This window comes from Parasteatoda tepidariorum, chromosome X1 (genome assembly GCF_043381705.1).
Source record: "Parasteatoda tepidariorum isolate YZ-2023 chromosome X1, CAS_Ptep_4.0, whole genome shotgun sequence".
Classification (NCBI taxonomy): Eukaryota; Metazoa; Arthropoda; class Arachnida; order Araneae; family Theridiidae; genus Parasteatoda; species Parasteatoda tepidariorum.
Window position 1 is genome coordinate 62422261 of NC_092214.1, and position 17435 is coordinate 62439695.

The 17435-nt window shown below is 27.5% G+C and overlaps 2 protein-coding genes across 40 annotated transcripts in view; one reads left to right on the forward strand and one right to left on the reverse strand.

Moving 5' to 3' along the window:
* LOC107452630 (uncharacterized) overlaps positions 1 to 17435 on the reverse strand; it is a 479485-nt gene that overhangs the window by 114043 nt on the left and 348007 nt on the right. The gene's annotated exons all lie outside the window — the stretch shown is intronic.
* Positions 1 to 17435, forward strand: part of LOC107452604 (Rho GTPase-activating protein 190) — a 125367-nt gene that overhangs the window by 61421 nt on the left and 46511 nt on the right. For 17 of the 38 annotated variants that reach the window (XM_071187862.1, XM_071187869.1, XM_071187870.1 and 14 more), the window contains exon 17: positions 400 to 891. The exons of 9 other annotated variants lie outside the window; for them this stretch is intronic. In XM_071187862.1, coding sequence (XP_071043963.1) covers positions 400 to 891 — 492 coding nt within the window. Of the gene's footprint in view, positions 1 to 399; positions 892 to 6330; positions 6448 to 17435 lie in introns of all 38 variants that reach the window. 12 more of the 38 variants (XM_016069116.3, XM_016069124.3, XM_016069128.3 and 9 more) reach the window with 1 other exon arrangement.

The window sequence follows — 17435 nt, forward strand, 5'->3', positions numbered from 1 at the left end:
TTTCTCTTGTAATTTTATACTTTATTAATGTTATATTTTTTTGTAAGCAAAACTCTTATTAAAATTTTGCTGGCAGATTTTGTAAATTTTAAATAAAATTTTCTTGTTGTTTTTATCAGATATGCATGGTTTAAAGCATTATGTATGTATAAATCTGGCATTTTTTATATGTTTGTTTCATTATGTGTGTAATTTATGGATGTTTTTAATGATACTTGAATTTTCTATTTTCTGTCTTCGGAACCCTTAAGTTCATTCAAGCTCCTATTTCTGTTTCACCTAATATTTAAACATTAAAATTCTTTTTTGTGTTTAAGATACTTTGCCCAAACTTTCTTTGCATGGAAACAGTTACTATCATTCTCTCCTATTCTTTTTTTACTTGTGTTTTTCTTACAGACATATATCATCAGTCTTTCCCAAGTACAGAATCTTTGGATCGTTCTGTTTCAATGAAATCTCGGGACAACAATGGTCCTCCTCCACCTTTACCCCCATCTCGTCATGATAGAGATCCTAATTCAGGCATTGATCTTGCTTATCCACCTCCAACTCTTGGTACATTTACTGGCAATGCATCTCCTCCTCCTTCATACCATAGCCAGGTCCATTATTCTCCTCGCCTTCCTCCACACCCAATGCCTTTACCATCATCTTTGTATGCTACTGGTCGGCGAAGGCCCCCTGCTCCTGAACGTGCTTTACCCTTTCCTCCATATGAATTGAAAAAATCTAACAGTTTGAAATCATGTGGCATGGGTATGCCTTCAACACCATCTGCTCCTAGTCTAAGCCATCCAAATTCTGGTCAAGGCCCAAGAATTCCTGATGATTTGGATGCCTCTGACAGCATAACAGATGATGATGATACAATATCTTCTGGGCTTAGTGGTGATTACTGCTACATGTTTCTTTATTTCTGTGTATTTTACTTGAAAACAGTTTTTTGTTGCATTGCTTGCATTTGCATGGATTCAAATTTCAGACTTATATTTTCAGTTTTGAGTTTTCTTTTATTTTTTATATTGCATGAATTTTCTGTTCATCATTTCTTTTTTTTTTCTTTTTTCAGTTCATTAGTTAAGTGTTGGTTTTTTGCATTTATACTTACTTAATCTTTCTATTTCATTATTTTTATTTTCATCTTAATTTTTTTAAATTCTATTTTCGAAAAGTGTGTGTCTGTAGTTTTGGCATAAGTCTATTATTGGTTGTTTTGCTTGAATTAAAAACTGAATGTAAAATTCATTTTTTACTTATAAAATATATTTTAAGTATTAACCATTTTAGAGCACTGAAGTTATATTATTTAAAAATTAAGAAGGTTTAGTTTCACCAAATTGATAACATTGTCATTATTATCACTAGTGGAACATATTAGTGTAAATTAGGGGTGCACAACCTCTTTGAGTGAAGGGCCATTTGCACAACAGGTAGCCTAACAAAGGGGTGCACACACACATATTTAGACATGTTTGTTTTTACACTGTAAACTTAATGACATGTTTGCAGAAAATTAAATACTTTTAATTATTTGAACTTATTAAAAAAAAAAAGAACTGATACTTTAAAAAAAAAAAAAATTCCTTTTTTCACAATAAGTAAAAAAATTTATCAAGGAAAATTTATAATGTTTAAACAAAAACCAAAAATTAAAACAAATCCATTATAGTACAAAATAAAATTCAATATTTATTTGGTATTTTTCAGATATTATTTTTATATTTCTTGAGCTAATAGAGATTTTAAATAGAAAGTGTATCCTTTTTAGTTTTTTTCCTAAAAAAATTACCCAAGCTAAAAAAATTTAAAGCAAAATAAATTATTAACAGTAAGCTGTCTAAAAGCTCTCATTTTCCTCAAGTTTTCGAATTTTTCATGGTGCATTAACATTGTATTAAAATATCAAGATTCTGAATACCACTTGCAAATGCGCAGTGCCAACTACCAAAATGACAAAAAAATTGCTTACATTTACAGTGAAATATGCACGAATAAAATGTATCAAATAGTGATTGTTTAAATTAGCGATTAGAAATTCGCCTGTTGTATTAACATCGTAGTTAAAGTAATAGGATCGTAAAAAATCATGAAGAAAAGTATCGCAATAAATGCAGCAAAAAAATATTTTATTAAATTTACGATGAAATTAGCACAAGTAAAGCGCACAAATAAGTAATTATTAAAATACGTGATTTAAAATTTGCATGTTGTAATAAAAATTAGAATTTTTAAAACTTTGAGAGAAACTCAGAAACTGCCAAAAAAAAACTTGGATTTACAATGCAATCAGCACAAATTAAATACGACAAAAAAGTTATCAATTAAATTGCGTGATTTATGAGTCACAAGTCGTAATATCGGATTAAATGTATCAGGAATTTGTAAGCCACATGGAAATTAGTAGTTATAAATGCCAAAAATGATCTAAATGTCAATTGGATTTATGATGAAATTAGAAAAACAGAGCATGTCAAAATGTAATTATCTGAATGAGCGATTTCAAATTTGTGTTTTGTAATAATAGCTCAAAAAAATTCTTGATTTCCTAAATCACAAAGTAAAGCATAGTGATAACTGCCTTTAAAAAATATAATTTAGATTTATGATGAAATGGGTACGTAAAAGAACGTCCAAAAGTGATATATTAGGTGTATAAAAACCTCATGGAATTTAGTAATTATAAATGCCAAAAAAAAAAAAGATCGAAACGACACTTGGATTTATGATGAAATCTGCAATAATTACTCAAACTCGAAAATCGCATATTGTAATAGTGTATTAAAAATATTGGATCTTTTAAAAACCAGGTGGAATTTCATAGCAATAACCAATGAAAAAATTATCGAGAAACAATATGGATTTACCATAGAATCAGTACAAATTGAGCGCATTAAAAAGTGATGACTAAAATTTTTTGAAATTTTGTTATTTTTTTTAACAAATATTTCATTGTGTTCAGAAGCGTCTGCTAACTCGACATCAACAGTAAGCAAGCCGCATGTGAGCTGCATGTTGTGCACCCCTAGTGTAAATGAACAACTTTAAGCATTTAAGATGTTAAAAAAGTGTATTTAAAAGTAGGTTCGTAAATTTTGTCAGTATTGTCTGAATTTGTTATTGAGTGTTAAACAATTTTTCAAACCCTATTAACTTTTTTTCAAGTTCCTGATTTTTAATACTATTCTGGCTTGGGAAATCAGTGTCAGTATTAATCACAGTGATATGATTGTTGCTCGAAACTTCTTAAAAACATAGTTTTTTACAAGATAAGCTCTTAAGGTAATCTAAATATGATTCATTCCATTCTATTAAGCATTAAATAACTTATAGCAAAATTGGATTAAATGTTTGCTTTTAACTTCCTTCAAAACAGGTACTGTTTTATAAAATCATTCTAAATTTGCTCAAAAAGTAATAATAAAAGAAAATTGCTCTAAACTTATAATGAAAAAAAAAAAATAATAACTATACTATGATGTCTAAATTATGCAAGGGGATAGAAAGAAAATTTTCTTTATGCAACTTTATTTTCTTAAATTTTATCCATTTGTTATTTTTGTTTCCTTTCTATCACTAACATTTGCTTGTTTTGATCCAAAAATAAATAAAACACATTGCAACAAAGCATTTTATACTTTATCATTTAAGTCTATTCACTGAATTAAGTTATATCGAAAAATTATAAATGTTGATACAAAACAGTGTTTTCATGGAAGCTACTTAGATTAATTTAAATTTAGTTGTTGAAAGTTTCTTCATTCATGAGCTAACCAGCGTTTATATTTTTCTGTCCTGCTTTTTATTTTCATTAACAATATGTTAGGTAAAAGAAATTGTCCTATAATCCTATTTCTTTGATGTTTTACCTATGTCTAATTTTACCAGATAATATTTTTTTCAAATCAAAATTATCCCTACTAAAAGACTGCATTTACTACTTCTTTCGCAATTCATGAGACTATCTAAATTAATGGAGAAATCCTACTATAACTAAAGTTAATTACCAATTCATTAAACATGTGTTTTTGAAATATTCCTTATTTACTCATTTCATGATTCTATTTAAACTTTTTCTAGAACAGTTGACACAATTTAAGAACTTCTACCAATTTGATATCTTTTTCAATACAACTGTGTTAATTTACTACGAATACTAAATTGAATTGATTTCTCTTAGAAAAGCTTGTTGTGTAGTACTGGACTCTTATTTATTTATATGCTTATATACATTTTACTTTACTGATATTGATATATATTTTTAAAGATACTATGTATGAATATAAAATTTAAAAAAAAAAGTTAAATAATTGAAAGCATTTATCTATGAAAACAATTTATTTTTAACAGTACCTTGTCCTTGAAATCCTTTTTCGATAAGCTAGTGAAAAGAGTGAAGTTTATATAAATATTATTAGAAAATGTTACAAGTTTAGTTTCTATTACAAGTACTCATTAATGGATGTAACTTTTAAGTTCCAAAATGATTTAAATAGCCTCTTTTGTTACTAACTGGATAATTTTAAACCCATTTTTTTTTTAAAATCAGGCCTAATTGAATGAACTATTACTTTTTAAAATAATACCACAGTTCTTCAAGGAATAGGAATTATTATGTAATTCAATCAAAAAATAATTTTTAAATTCAAGTAAGAATTAAAAATTAGTAAAAATTATTCCTTCTATTAATACTGTACAAGATAATAGGTTTTAGCAATATCAATATCTCTCGGAATTAGTTTCCAAACTGATAACTCAAATTTCAATCCCAGTAAAAAAAAAAACTGACTTACTCCTATAAAAAAAATAATAATAAAATGGGAAGACCACCAATTAAGTGGCTTCACTTGAAGGACCTTCATATAGTAAATGGGGGAAACTGAAAGAGCCTTGCTGCGAATAGATCCAGATGGCAGAAACTACTTCGGATGGCCTGCACAGATGCTGCTGTAACAGGCTGTAGTGCCTCAAAAGAAGAAGAATATAATGCTACTAATGTTTCAACAAGAGATTAAAATAACAAAATTGATGTGTAAATGTAGACATAAGGGGAAAGTTATTTTTTACAGTTCAGTATCATTAGGAAAACAATACTAATGTTATACTATTTTGTGGAAGAATCACGATTTGAAAACATGCAAACAATAACAATCTAATTATTCATTACCTTTGTATTTAATTGTTTTTAATTGATCTTGAGTAAACTTTCAAGAGATTTCTTTCAAACAATTTTAAGTTCAATTCATAATTTCAATTTAGAGTTGGGAAGTGGAATAACGAAATAAAAAAAACCTGAAAGTATATGTAAACGACTTTTAACTAGTAAACGAAATAGTTATTTTGTATTTTTAAATTACTTTTCTAAACTTTTTTGTCTTCTACCAAGATTTGCTCTCTTTAGCAGATTTCTGTTGATAGATAAAAGGTATTCTCATGGTAGGTTTAATTTTATAGGTTTACTGATAATTAAGTTTAATTTTCTAGTTGATTAAGTTAGTGAAATATAGTTCTTTTTCTACTTTTCAGATTTAAATGTTTGAACTACCTTTTAAGATTTCATTATTTTTTCTAACTTAGTCAGTTACTTTACTATTCATCACAAATAGAAAAATTTTCTGTAATTACTGAGTTGGCTAATACCAATTATTTAAGAAAGGAAATGATTCGCTTGAATTAAAAATTATAACATTGTTTTAATGATGTGACATTATGTATGTAGTTTTTCTCTATTTGCCGCTATTTTCTCTTTTTATATTACTGCTAATTACTTTTTCAAGTTCTTACACCAGGAAAAAGCTTCTTTTTGAAAATTCTACTAAAAAGAAATTTAGATTAAATCAGTTTCAAAAAGACTCATTCTTAGTATTTCTACATTCTTAAACATCGAACATTTATATTATTCTACCTATACAATTGAGTAATATTAGGATAATTTCATTAATTATTCACAATGCAAAATTAAAAAAACAATTTCAGTTACCAGAAAACATTCTTAATAAAATAACTTTTTTTTTCTTCGATTTTAATTTATGTAATTTAGCTATTGTAATAGTTTATTGCCAGTTTTCTTCACTGAATCTTGTGATATCTTTAATGTTATTTCTTTAAAGATTAATTACTTTCAAGTATAGCATAACAATTAAGTCTTCATGTGTTTTCATACGTTATTTAGTGTTTTTTATACGTTTAATCTCGAAATTTAAAGAATCCACCTGTGAGAAATAATGACTATTTCAGATTGTGTGGAATATATTTCTTTTGCAATTTTAAATAGTAATTCAGGAAAACATATATTGCTCTTCCTCCAATTTGTATTGTGCTACTATATAGGGTATGGGGCCTATCCGCCGCCGCCTGAACCAGCACCTCCAGACTTACCCTCTTCACGAATGAAGAAGGGATCTTTAACAACTGGTCACCATACTTCTCGTACAAGCTTGGATGAGGGTACTCTACCCACTCTTTTATCATTTCTATACTCTTTTTCCTAAATTTTCCTATTATGTATGCAATGTGATTATTTGCTTGATATGTATTTCCTCCCTTCTTTTTTCCTATACTTAGTTTTTAGTATTTTAGTCTAATACACTATACACTAAATGATGTGTCATTTGTAATCAGTTTCTGCTGTATACTAATGTGCTTTCTGTATCATTCTAATTTGCATGTTTTCTATAATTTGCTGATGCTTTTTCCTCCCGGAAACACTTTAATTTTGCACATCTTTAAATACTGGTGTTAAAAAATTTTCGGCATATTATATAGGATGCTTAGCTAAGATTTCTAGCTCTAAAGACTTCTTTTCTGTCAGATAAAAAATTAGCCTCTAAACACATCATTTAATGTATTTAAATTAGTTGAGATTAATCATATGTCATTTTTTTTTTAAATAATGCAAATGAAAATGTTTGCATTTTAGTTAGTCAAGTTAAATTTCGAAATTTTATTATATAACTGATTTGTTATTAAGTTGTAATTTAGTAATCAGTTGTAATTTAGCTACTATCTATATTTAGTATTATACAATATTTTTGGTAAAGGGATTGAAATGTTTTTTGAAAATACAAATAACTGTTAAACTACAAATAACTAACTTTAAAAAGAAAATAACTATTAATGTTAAACTTTTAATTGAGTTAGACTTGTGTCGTTAAAAGTTTGTTAAAGCAAATTACAACATTAAAAATCTTAAGTAAAAATTTGTTCTTGTCTCTTAACCCATAAAAATTTATTTTATTATGAATTGTATTTTATATACAATGAATATAGAATTTAGTAGTTTAAAATTTTATTCTAAATTTATTTTCTATAATTTTATTAAGAAAAAATTTCTTCTGAGTATTGCAAAAATAAAAATAAAAACTAGTTAAACAAATTTATAAAATAATTAATTTAATGGCTGTAAAAATAAATAATTTTGCAGTTTTTGAGAGTCACAAGTATAATTGAGGCTCTAATTTTGACAGTGTTTAAGCCCTTACACAAGTTTTCAAAATAAAAAATTTAGTCAACAAACTTTGCAATTTACCAAATTTAATGGACTTGTGATTCCATTTTTCACAGCTGTTTATTTGATGATACACTAAATGAATTACTATTCATTGAAAGTTATTAGAGGAAAAATCTGTAAAAATTCCTTCTTTATTATGTTATTTAACTTAATAGTAGTTAGTAAAATTTTTAATTCTGATGAAATTTAAGTAGTCCTAGCAGTTAAAAAATACTTGTTTAGTATTTACTAGTTCAAGTTAAACTTTTATAAAAAACATATATTTTTCAATATTTGGTGATTTTATTTCTGTAAAACGTTTGTGCTCTCTGCCTTTTCTGTGCAGTCTGTCAGTGAAAAAAATTGCCAATTTTTTAGAAGGTGCTTAACCTTAGGATTGTATATTTTTCTTTCTATAAAAGCTCAAATTTCTGATTGAGTGTGTTTACATGTTGAGTTCAATTAAAAATCTAGCATGTATAGGTAGCTGATGCATGTTAAATCTCTAATTCTAAATGTGTTCCCATTAGTGTTAGAGTGCGTTAAAAAAGGAATGTGTCGTTATCTCTGATAAAAAATAAAAAAAATTCAAGAATTTCACGGCAAATTATCTAAGTAGGGCAGGCTTAGAGATGTTCATGCATTCACCATTTTAACAGACATTTTAGGTTCCATCCTATCTTTTGAATACTAGAATTACTAGAAGGCATCTTTGTTACCTAAGCTATTTCATGTCCATTCTTTTTTTTCTTGAAGTATCAACAAAGTCCCTTATTATACTAAAAGTTACGTAGAAATGATTTTGCTTAAATTTTTTTTAGATAATCATTGAATTTTTTAAATTATATTAGCGTTTGAATGGTCGAGTTATATTTGTGTATTTTAAAACTATTCAAAACTGCATCTGGATCTTTGATTACTACTTCTTTTTTGGCAATAAGAGATAACAAAAATTGTAGCTACATTTGGTTTGAGTGCTGTAGAAAGCATAGTTGATTACAGATAGCTCTAAAATCATAAGCATTTTCTTTAGTGTAATTCTAAGTGTTCATTTATGAATTCATTTACATATTACATAATGAGTACATTCATCATTGTACTCATTCTATAATTTGTTGTTCTGAATTCTAACTTGCTTTTTGTCATAAGCTTAACAAAACTATTTCTTGTAAAATTTAATTTCCAAATTTAGTTTAATTTTCTTTTCAACAATCAGAATATTTGCAAAAACATATATTTCTACATAATTTTCTCTCACCAAATCTCGGTGAGGTTGAATTTTGTTGCATCTTCGTGTTTCTTTCACATTCTTTATTACATTAATTTTTTGAGAAAGTAATTGATCTATACATTTCTTTCCCTTTCTGATTATTGTCATCTGCTCTTCGTTTTATAACAGTAGACTCTGTGAAATGTCATGAAATAACTAAAATTTTTCTGAAAGCCTTTCTTATCTACTCCCTGATACTTGAAACTCTTAATCTTGAGAAGCATTATAAATCTGCATGTTCTGTATTTTTGTTGTGTGGTTATCTCCCTCCTTCCTGCTCAAGTTTCGAATTGCTTTGGGTTTTAGATTTCTCACTATTTTCCACTTAACAGAATAGATGCACTTGTGTGTTGTGCATTGCAATACTCATGCTGTCCCTTTGTTGGATGGATTATGTTACGATTATAACATTATCATTGAGTAATATCTGTAAATGGCATAAAATTTATTACTTTTCTCTATTTATCTTAAGATGCATTATGATTTAGTGTCAAGTTATTCCGATGGTCCATTGGAGGGTTCCCCCTGTCCTTAACCCAGGAACTAAAAACAATTTGCCCTCTCAAACTGTGCCAGTTTCAAAAAAAGATGAAAAAAATTCTTTATGTAGAATGCATAAAATATGACATAAATTCCATTCATATGTGTAATTACTTAAATATTTTAGAAGTTATTTTTATACTTATTATATTTTATACAACTTTATTTCTCTATAAAGAGCTCTCACCATGGAATAAATGTCTTAAATCGTATGTTATTAATATTTCTTTATAAGTAAATGTTTCGTAATTAAAGTTTTACTCTTGCTGAAAATCTGAATTTCAAATTTTATGTGATTGATTGCTAGAATTTAATTAGTTACTATGTGTATATAACTATTTTTTTAATCATTATGGTGCATCATAAAATTAACCACTATATTTTAAGTATTAATAATTAAATCAGTAAGACTCGACCAATATAAAAACTTAACACATACCTGCCAAATCTCCTGTTTTTTAACGAAGACTCCATATTTTGCGATTATCTCCCGTTTATGCGTATATTCTCTAATATCTCTGTATTTTTGAAATAAATTAACAAATATTTTAGTGAATAATATCCGTTAATGGCAAAAGCACTTCTCTTATTCCTCAACAGATGACATTAAGGTCAGTCCCTCAGTTCTGGCACTTCCTTGACGGCAAAACAAGATAAAGGGAAAATGCTAATGTGAGTCGTTTATTCATGACACTGAATCGTTTTTCCTAGATAACAAATGCATTATTTGCTTACGGAAATCTGGCAATAACTTTGATTGTTTGCATTGTACTTGTTACCCATCGTCAGAACAAAAGTTAATTTCTGTTTTCAGAATCGTGTATTTTCAAAATCATTAATTGTGTGTGTCAATTGGGCAACTAGAAAATGAACTGTATGAAAACAAAATATTGCAATTTTATGTTAGGGGTCTGCATTCCGCATAGCAATGTAGAGTGCTAAAAAATTGTTTCTAAAGGGGGAAAAAAATAGCAACAAATTTTGCTCATCACTTTCTGATGAAAAGCTTGCTTTTGATAAAAGTAATTTCTCTGGTAACCTTTATGAACAGAACTTTGATAAAACATTTCCTATACAAAGCCAAATCAGCTACTTATGTTCAAAATACGAATAAATACTGTAAAATAAAGCTAATTACTTTGTATTATGAAAATTATTTTGATGCTGACTGTTTATAGTTTTGGTTAATGGTTTAAAAATCTTAAAACTAATATTTATATACGTAGTTTTTACTGCATTAAATGTAAGTGCTTATATTATTTCCAATTTTGCATTTCTCTTTTTGACTTACATGTCTATTCACAATATATCAAAACTGTACACTTAGAATAAAAAATGTTGCTAGTAAAATTTACATTATTTTATTTCTCCAATGTTGGCAGGTATGTTAATTACATTATAGTTTAATATATTGTAATTAGATTATCAACAAAGCCTATTTTTTTTATTTTGTGCTTACTATAATCTTTAGAACTACTATATTTTGCTTTTATAACATGTTTTGATGGTTTGAATTCTAAGTTTATTTTTTATAGTTATCACTTAACCCTTTTTAATTGATATTTTATTCTTGCTTAAATTTAAAAGTTTTTGCAGTTATTTTTTATTCATTTAAACTTTTATCAAAAGAAAATTATTATGTTGTTAAAAAAATAGTTTTCTAGAAATGAATTATCATATGCCTCATTTAGCATCTTTCTTAGCAAAATAAGTAGTTTTATTTGTATTTTAAGAAAAAAGGCAGGGAAAAAATTTTCTTATCTTGATATCTAAATAAAGAATGAGCGTGATTTAGCAATTGATTTAAGAGTTATTTGTTGTACATGGTGAATGATAATTATCTGGCCATTTTAGATACAGAAGAATTCTATCATGATTAGTTAAATAATGTTCAATGAACCTTATAACAGAAACGTTATTTTATGTGCATGCAAAATTTTCTTGCATAGCAAAGTTAGTCAGATTATCTTTTTTTCACCCTTTATATGACGTGTTAATTGGAAATTAATTAAAATTCTTCCATAAAGTAAGAAAATAATTACTATTGAAATTGTAAGAAGGGAAGTTGTTAATAACATTACAATGAAATCTCTAAAATGGCCACTTTTCATTACAGCCAGAAAAAGTCTAATCAATTATATCTCACATGCTCAATACATTGAAGTTAGCTTTTTATTATTTTTATCTTAATTTAATTTCGTTCACTTCTTGATGGTTTTTGAACACTATTTTCAAGCTAGTATTATTTACATCACATCCTGATCTAAATCCTCCCAGTTTTCAAATCATTCTTTTGAACAAACATGTTTTGTTTTGAAGACTCAGAATTTTTAATTGTTTTTCTACATCATGATTTGAAATAAATTCATGATTATTATTTATAATTATTTGTTTAACTTGCTGTAAATTCCCCATTCTCTGATTTTTAGATGGATTTTGTTTCTGTTTTAATCAATATTAATTTCAATTTATGCTTTATGGATAACATTTTCCCTACAATCAGATTCTACATACAATAATTAACACTTATGATTTTTACCCCTTTCAGAATCGCAAACTAATTTACAGTAATTTTTGGTAAAAAGGCTGTACATGCTGCTGCCGCGAAAAACATATGAAATTTTGAATTATCATTGTTTACCAATTTTTCCAGTGTTAGGGGAAAACAGGCATTTATGTCACAGAAAGGAAGAAGACAAGTTTTGGAAGCAATGTCATGCATGAAAACAAAATTAAAAACTTTCTAGCATAAAATGTTTAAGCTTAAAATCCCATGTGTCATTTTAGACACACTATCGTCATGGTGTAAAAGAAAAGTCAAAACTGCTAATGTAAGCGACACACTGTGTGTTGATCATGTGAAACTGGTGACCTCATCATTAAGAATGGCAAAAAAATTTTCTCCTTTCTCAGCCATTGCGCTTCACCCACCCACTCATAAGAGGAAATCTTCCTAATGGGAGATGGAAATTAAACACAACATGTCTATTATGTGGCTCTGATGATCATCAATGAGAATGGCAAGAATTTTTTCCTTCTCTTTCTCTTCTCAATGAACTTGCTTCACCCTCTCATCCATCATTTCTTGGAGACGTGAGTTTGAATTTCCAATCGGGCTTCTTATCTTTTCCTCGTCTTGTGATTTCTTTTTTTGCTTTTTGCGATTGTTTTAGTCTGGATCATTTTCCTGAATTCCCAAACCAAAACGGGTATTTTATGCTAATTGGATTTTGCTGTACATTTGTAGTTAATGTACATTCCATCGTCAATCAAAATCTTGTCTCCCGCCTTATTTTTAAAAAAAATTTATAAATGAGAAAAATCTACCCATTTCCGAGCAAATTGATGTTAATCCGCTATTTTAGAAAATTTTTTGTAAACATTTATTTTTGATTAAATTCATGCTGATATTCCAAATTCTCACGTGAAGCCCGTCTAAAAATTAAAACTGTGATTAGGTCGCATTAACTTTTAGGTACTGGCAATCTTAAGGCTGCAGCATATATATTGGAAATTACTGTAACTGAACACAAAATGCAAAATTAATCAATCTCTATGTGTCTATGGTTTTCAAAAACATTAAAAGTCACATACATAACAATTTCCTTATCAATGGCCCCATTCACACAAAACTGTTTTAACACAGTTTTGGAAAATACAGGATTCTTGAAGGATTCTACCCACATTGATAAACTAACCATTTACCCAGCTCTTCTCTAAGCACTCCTCACCTATGATTCCAGTGACTGATAGGTGAGCGAGCATCAAATCAATTAGTTTATTGTTGACATTCTCCTTAATCAAATTTTAGTTTTTATAGTTTGTTTTTTTTATTGAATGCTTTCTATGGGTATTCTATTGATTGAAATTCTTTTAATGGTTTGAAGTAATTATTACAACAGTTAGTGCTTTTTGAACCGAAGCACAAAATTTTGTTTCGTAAATATAGCAAGGAAAATAAATGTTAACAGTGAAGCAGCCTTTTTTTTAAAATTTCTAATGAGAATAATTATTTCTTTTTCTTCAATTGTACAAGATCATTAATGCATACAATAGTATTTACTTAATTATGATCTAGTTTTCTCTTCCTCTCATTTTGATCCAGCACTCCCTATTTTTAAAATACGTGTTCAAAATTTTAGTAAGCACTCGGAAGTTGAGAAGTTGTTCAAACCACATGTGAGAATTGCATTGTAGAAAGGAATTCTTCTTATCCTATGCTAAAAGTGGCTTGTAATAGCTCCAGCAAATAAGGCTGGTTTTAGACCATGACTTACATGTAAACGATAGAAACTGATTTGAAAATGGCTTGCAAATAGTTATGTGAATGGGGTCAAATTGGAGCAGATCGCAATGTAAAGTCAGGGTTTATATTTAAATTATTTATGCTTGTATATAAAATAAATTTCTCAAATTCATTTCTTATCTATCAAAAAAAAAAAAAAAAAGAAGTCTTTCTGCCTTGATTTGAGTAGCAGGAAGAGCTGTAACTGTTAGGGCTACTTTTAACTTTTCAGGATAGCTTTGTATAAATTCTAAATGAAGTGTATTGCAAGTGTGATCATAATGTATATAGTCCACAAATAAAATATCTCAGTTTGCCATAAAAAAATTTTTTTTTGTTTTAATTTACTAATGCATCTCAAATTCAAACTATCCAATTAATAGTGGAGTCAGCGTTCCGTGTATTTATCGACTCCATGATTCCAACTCCTTTTACCAAAAAAAATTTGCCTGACTTCTCCACAGGCATGTTATGCACTCAAAACAATGCTACTCATCTACAAGAACAACACAGTTGATGTGAATTCAAACTGCAATGAGTTTGGGAGGGCTAAATAACTGTCTGCATAAGGTGGCTCTTAGATAGGAATAAAATATACATTTGCTTTGAAAAGCTTTTAGAAATCTTGCTTTTAATTATTAGTTTATCAAGTTTCTATTCCTCCAATTCTCAAAACTTTCAACTTTGAAACATTTTAAGATAGTGGTCATTTTAAGCTGAATTTCGCTGCTGAATGATGCATTTTTTTTATTGCAGACAGTTAATTAAATTAAATTGTGCAAATGATGTCATCTTAATTATTGCAAAACATTTACCTCTAATTCCTATATTTATATTTTATTTAAAAATTAATTCTGATTTATGTTATCATTAATGCATGATATCATTCTTAACTTTGTGTGTAATGTAATAATTTATTTTCGCACCTTTTGTTGCATAATAACTTAATAATTCTTTGATAATAATTAATTGCATAAATAACTAATAATTCCTTGATAAGAGGCAATAAAGTTTCACCAGTTTCATTAACATTGACCATAAAATCAAAAAGTATAAAAATGCTTATGAAATATATTTAATTTACTTATTATATTAAAAATATTAATATGATTTTTAATATGATTTCTAATGTTTTTATTTATTTTAAATGTTCAATTTGTGATGGAATTGGAAGTCATGTCATTTGCATTTTATATGAAAGAGTGTAAGAGTTAGATTTAGTAATAGATAATTGATTCAATAATTGACAATTTAATAATCTATTAGACTCAATCTTATTAATGGAATTTTTTATTAATAACGAAATATGTCAATCTAATTCTTTAATTTTTTATCTTGAAAAGATTCTTTTATATAACTAAATTTTACCCAATTTATCAAAATTACTTGGTAATTATTAAAACTTTTAGTCTATGTAAATCTAACTGTCATGTTTTATTACAGTAAAACAGAACGTATAATTTTATAAATATTGAAATTATGATATTATACTTAACTATATATAAATTTACAAAATTAATGTAAAAGAATGTATTCTTTTACATGTGAAATGTGTATAGGGTATAATAGTCTTCAATATATGAGCTGAATGGGAACGAGGCACCTACCTCAAATTGCTAAAAACCCACATAATTCAAAAACTCTATGGAAATAGTATAATAATTTTGATTTTTAATTAATAGAAAAAAGTTGTTTTTCCTTTTCCAATAAGTTATGACGAGAATATCGCTTTTGTTGCTGTCCAAAAGTAAAAAAAAAAAAACGCTTAAAGAAAGTTGCAAGTTTGATTTCATTATTATGTGTTTGAGGGATTAAATTGCAGTTTTTGGCTTGATTATGTTATAAATTGATTTCTTTATATTTATTTCTGGGTTCGCAAATTTTTCCAATATCTCAAAAATGGCTCTAGTTGGAATAGATTTCTTCCTATCAAAAACCTTTTGACACATGTATTAAATATTTCATATATTCTGAACAAAGATTTGTACTTTAATTATGATGTGAAATATCACATCTTTAGAATAACTAATTTAAAAGGAACATTTATTTTTTAGCCGTTACTTCACTTTATACTTAAAGTACAAAGGGGGCAAAGAGTCTTGAACACACTAAGTTTTTTTCGCAAAATTTTCGAGTTAGACTAAATTTTTTGTTATGAAATTACTGTTTTGTCTTAACTATTTTTTATTGATTCTAATGTATTTTTTCATGTTGATTTCCAATTTGTTTATATCGTTTTTTTGCCACAAGTATTTTTTGTACTACAGCTGACTGAACATTAAGAATGTATGTACAAAATAACACAGTATGGAATGCTGTAATATATGTAGTAGAATAACACTGAAATTAACATATGGTACATTTGATATGCATTTTGAAAATTTCATCAAAATTATTTCTTAGCATGGGATGTGCCAATTTTACAAACAGTTATGTAACAACATTGTAGGGAAATGTAAAAGTTTCAATTAACTTACATTTAAAAGTTTCTACTTTGAAGTATTATAATCATTTTTTTTAAAAATCTATTGGTTCTGTTGGATTTAGATTTGAAAACGAGTTGGATTTAGATTTGAAGATGACAGTTCATCCTATTCACAGTACAATAACAATTCTTAAAATTTTTGGACTTTTTTTTCCTCTTGAAAAATTTATGACTTATCCCCAAAAAGTTCTGCTGTTGATTTTTCAGTGTTTGAATGTAATCCACAAATGTAGTTTTTGAGCTTGGATGCAAGCACTGTTCCATTCATGGTATATGAAATCTTCCACCATTTCAAGAATGCTAACTCCTATATTCAATTTTGTTGGGTGCTCCACTGTAGGCTTAAGACATTGTGGGCTGAATTCCCCATGAGTATGTCATCTTACATAGACACTGATTTGATTTCCAGTTATGCAAAACTGTTTTTCATCTCTAAATATTACCTTTACGATATGAACTATTTTAATAGTTCATATTGAATGATTCCTTGTTCATGCTTATTCACCTCTTGTATTGTAATAGTTTTGGGCAAGGTTTGCAGCCTCATAATCCAATTTCTTGTTGTCCTCCTCTCAAAGTTCTTGGACACGTTCATATTTGATATCAAAGTACATTGTTTCGTATTTTGTTGCTAATTTAGCTTTTTGTTTGAAAGTAAAATCCTGTGACCTGTCTTCACATAAAGTTATTTGTCTTGGTCACCCGGAGCGTTTCCTGTCAACAATAGAATTTATTTTAGAATGTCTTTTCAATCTTCTAAAGACTAGGGCACTTCAGCAGTTTGGCACATAGAATGTCCCTCTACCTTAAAAATTATTTATTTTGACCCTTTTATTATCAGGTAGAAATGAATATTCAACTGTAATTTCAATATTTTCTGCACATGACTTCTTTCAATGCACTAAAATATGCTGCACATTCTGCATTCAACCCTTCATCACTACGGCTCTTTGATTAATTGGAATAACAGCATTTCATTGATTGAAAAAAACAGTTACTGATTATTACAGTGACCTTTGACTTTTCTTATCATGGCTTATTCAAAGAGTCAAAACTCTCAAATTCTTGTAACAGATTGGAATTCAACCTTAATAATACATTAGAATCAATAACAATAGTAAAGATAATGTGATAACTAAATAACAAAAACTTCAGTCAAATGCAAAAATAGGCAAAAAGAAAAAGGTGTGTTCAAAACTTTTTACTCTTACTGATAAAAAATATTACTGAATTTTAAAAATGAAATTATTATTAAATAAATAAAGTTGTAAAAAGAGGACCAAGTTAAATAAAATATTTATAGAATTTTCTTTTAGTTAAGTCAAAAAAATATGTAATTTTATATAAATTTTATCTAATATAATAA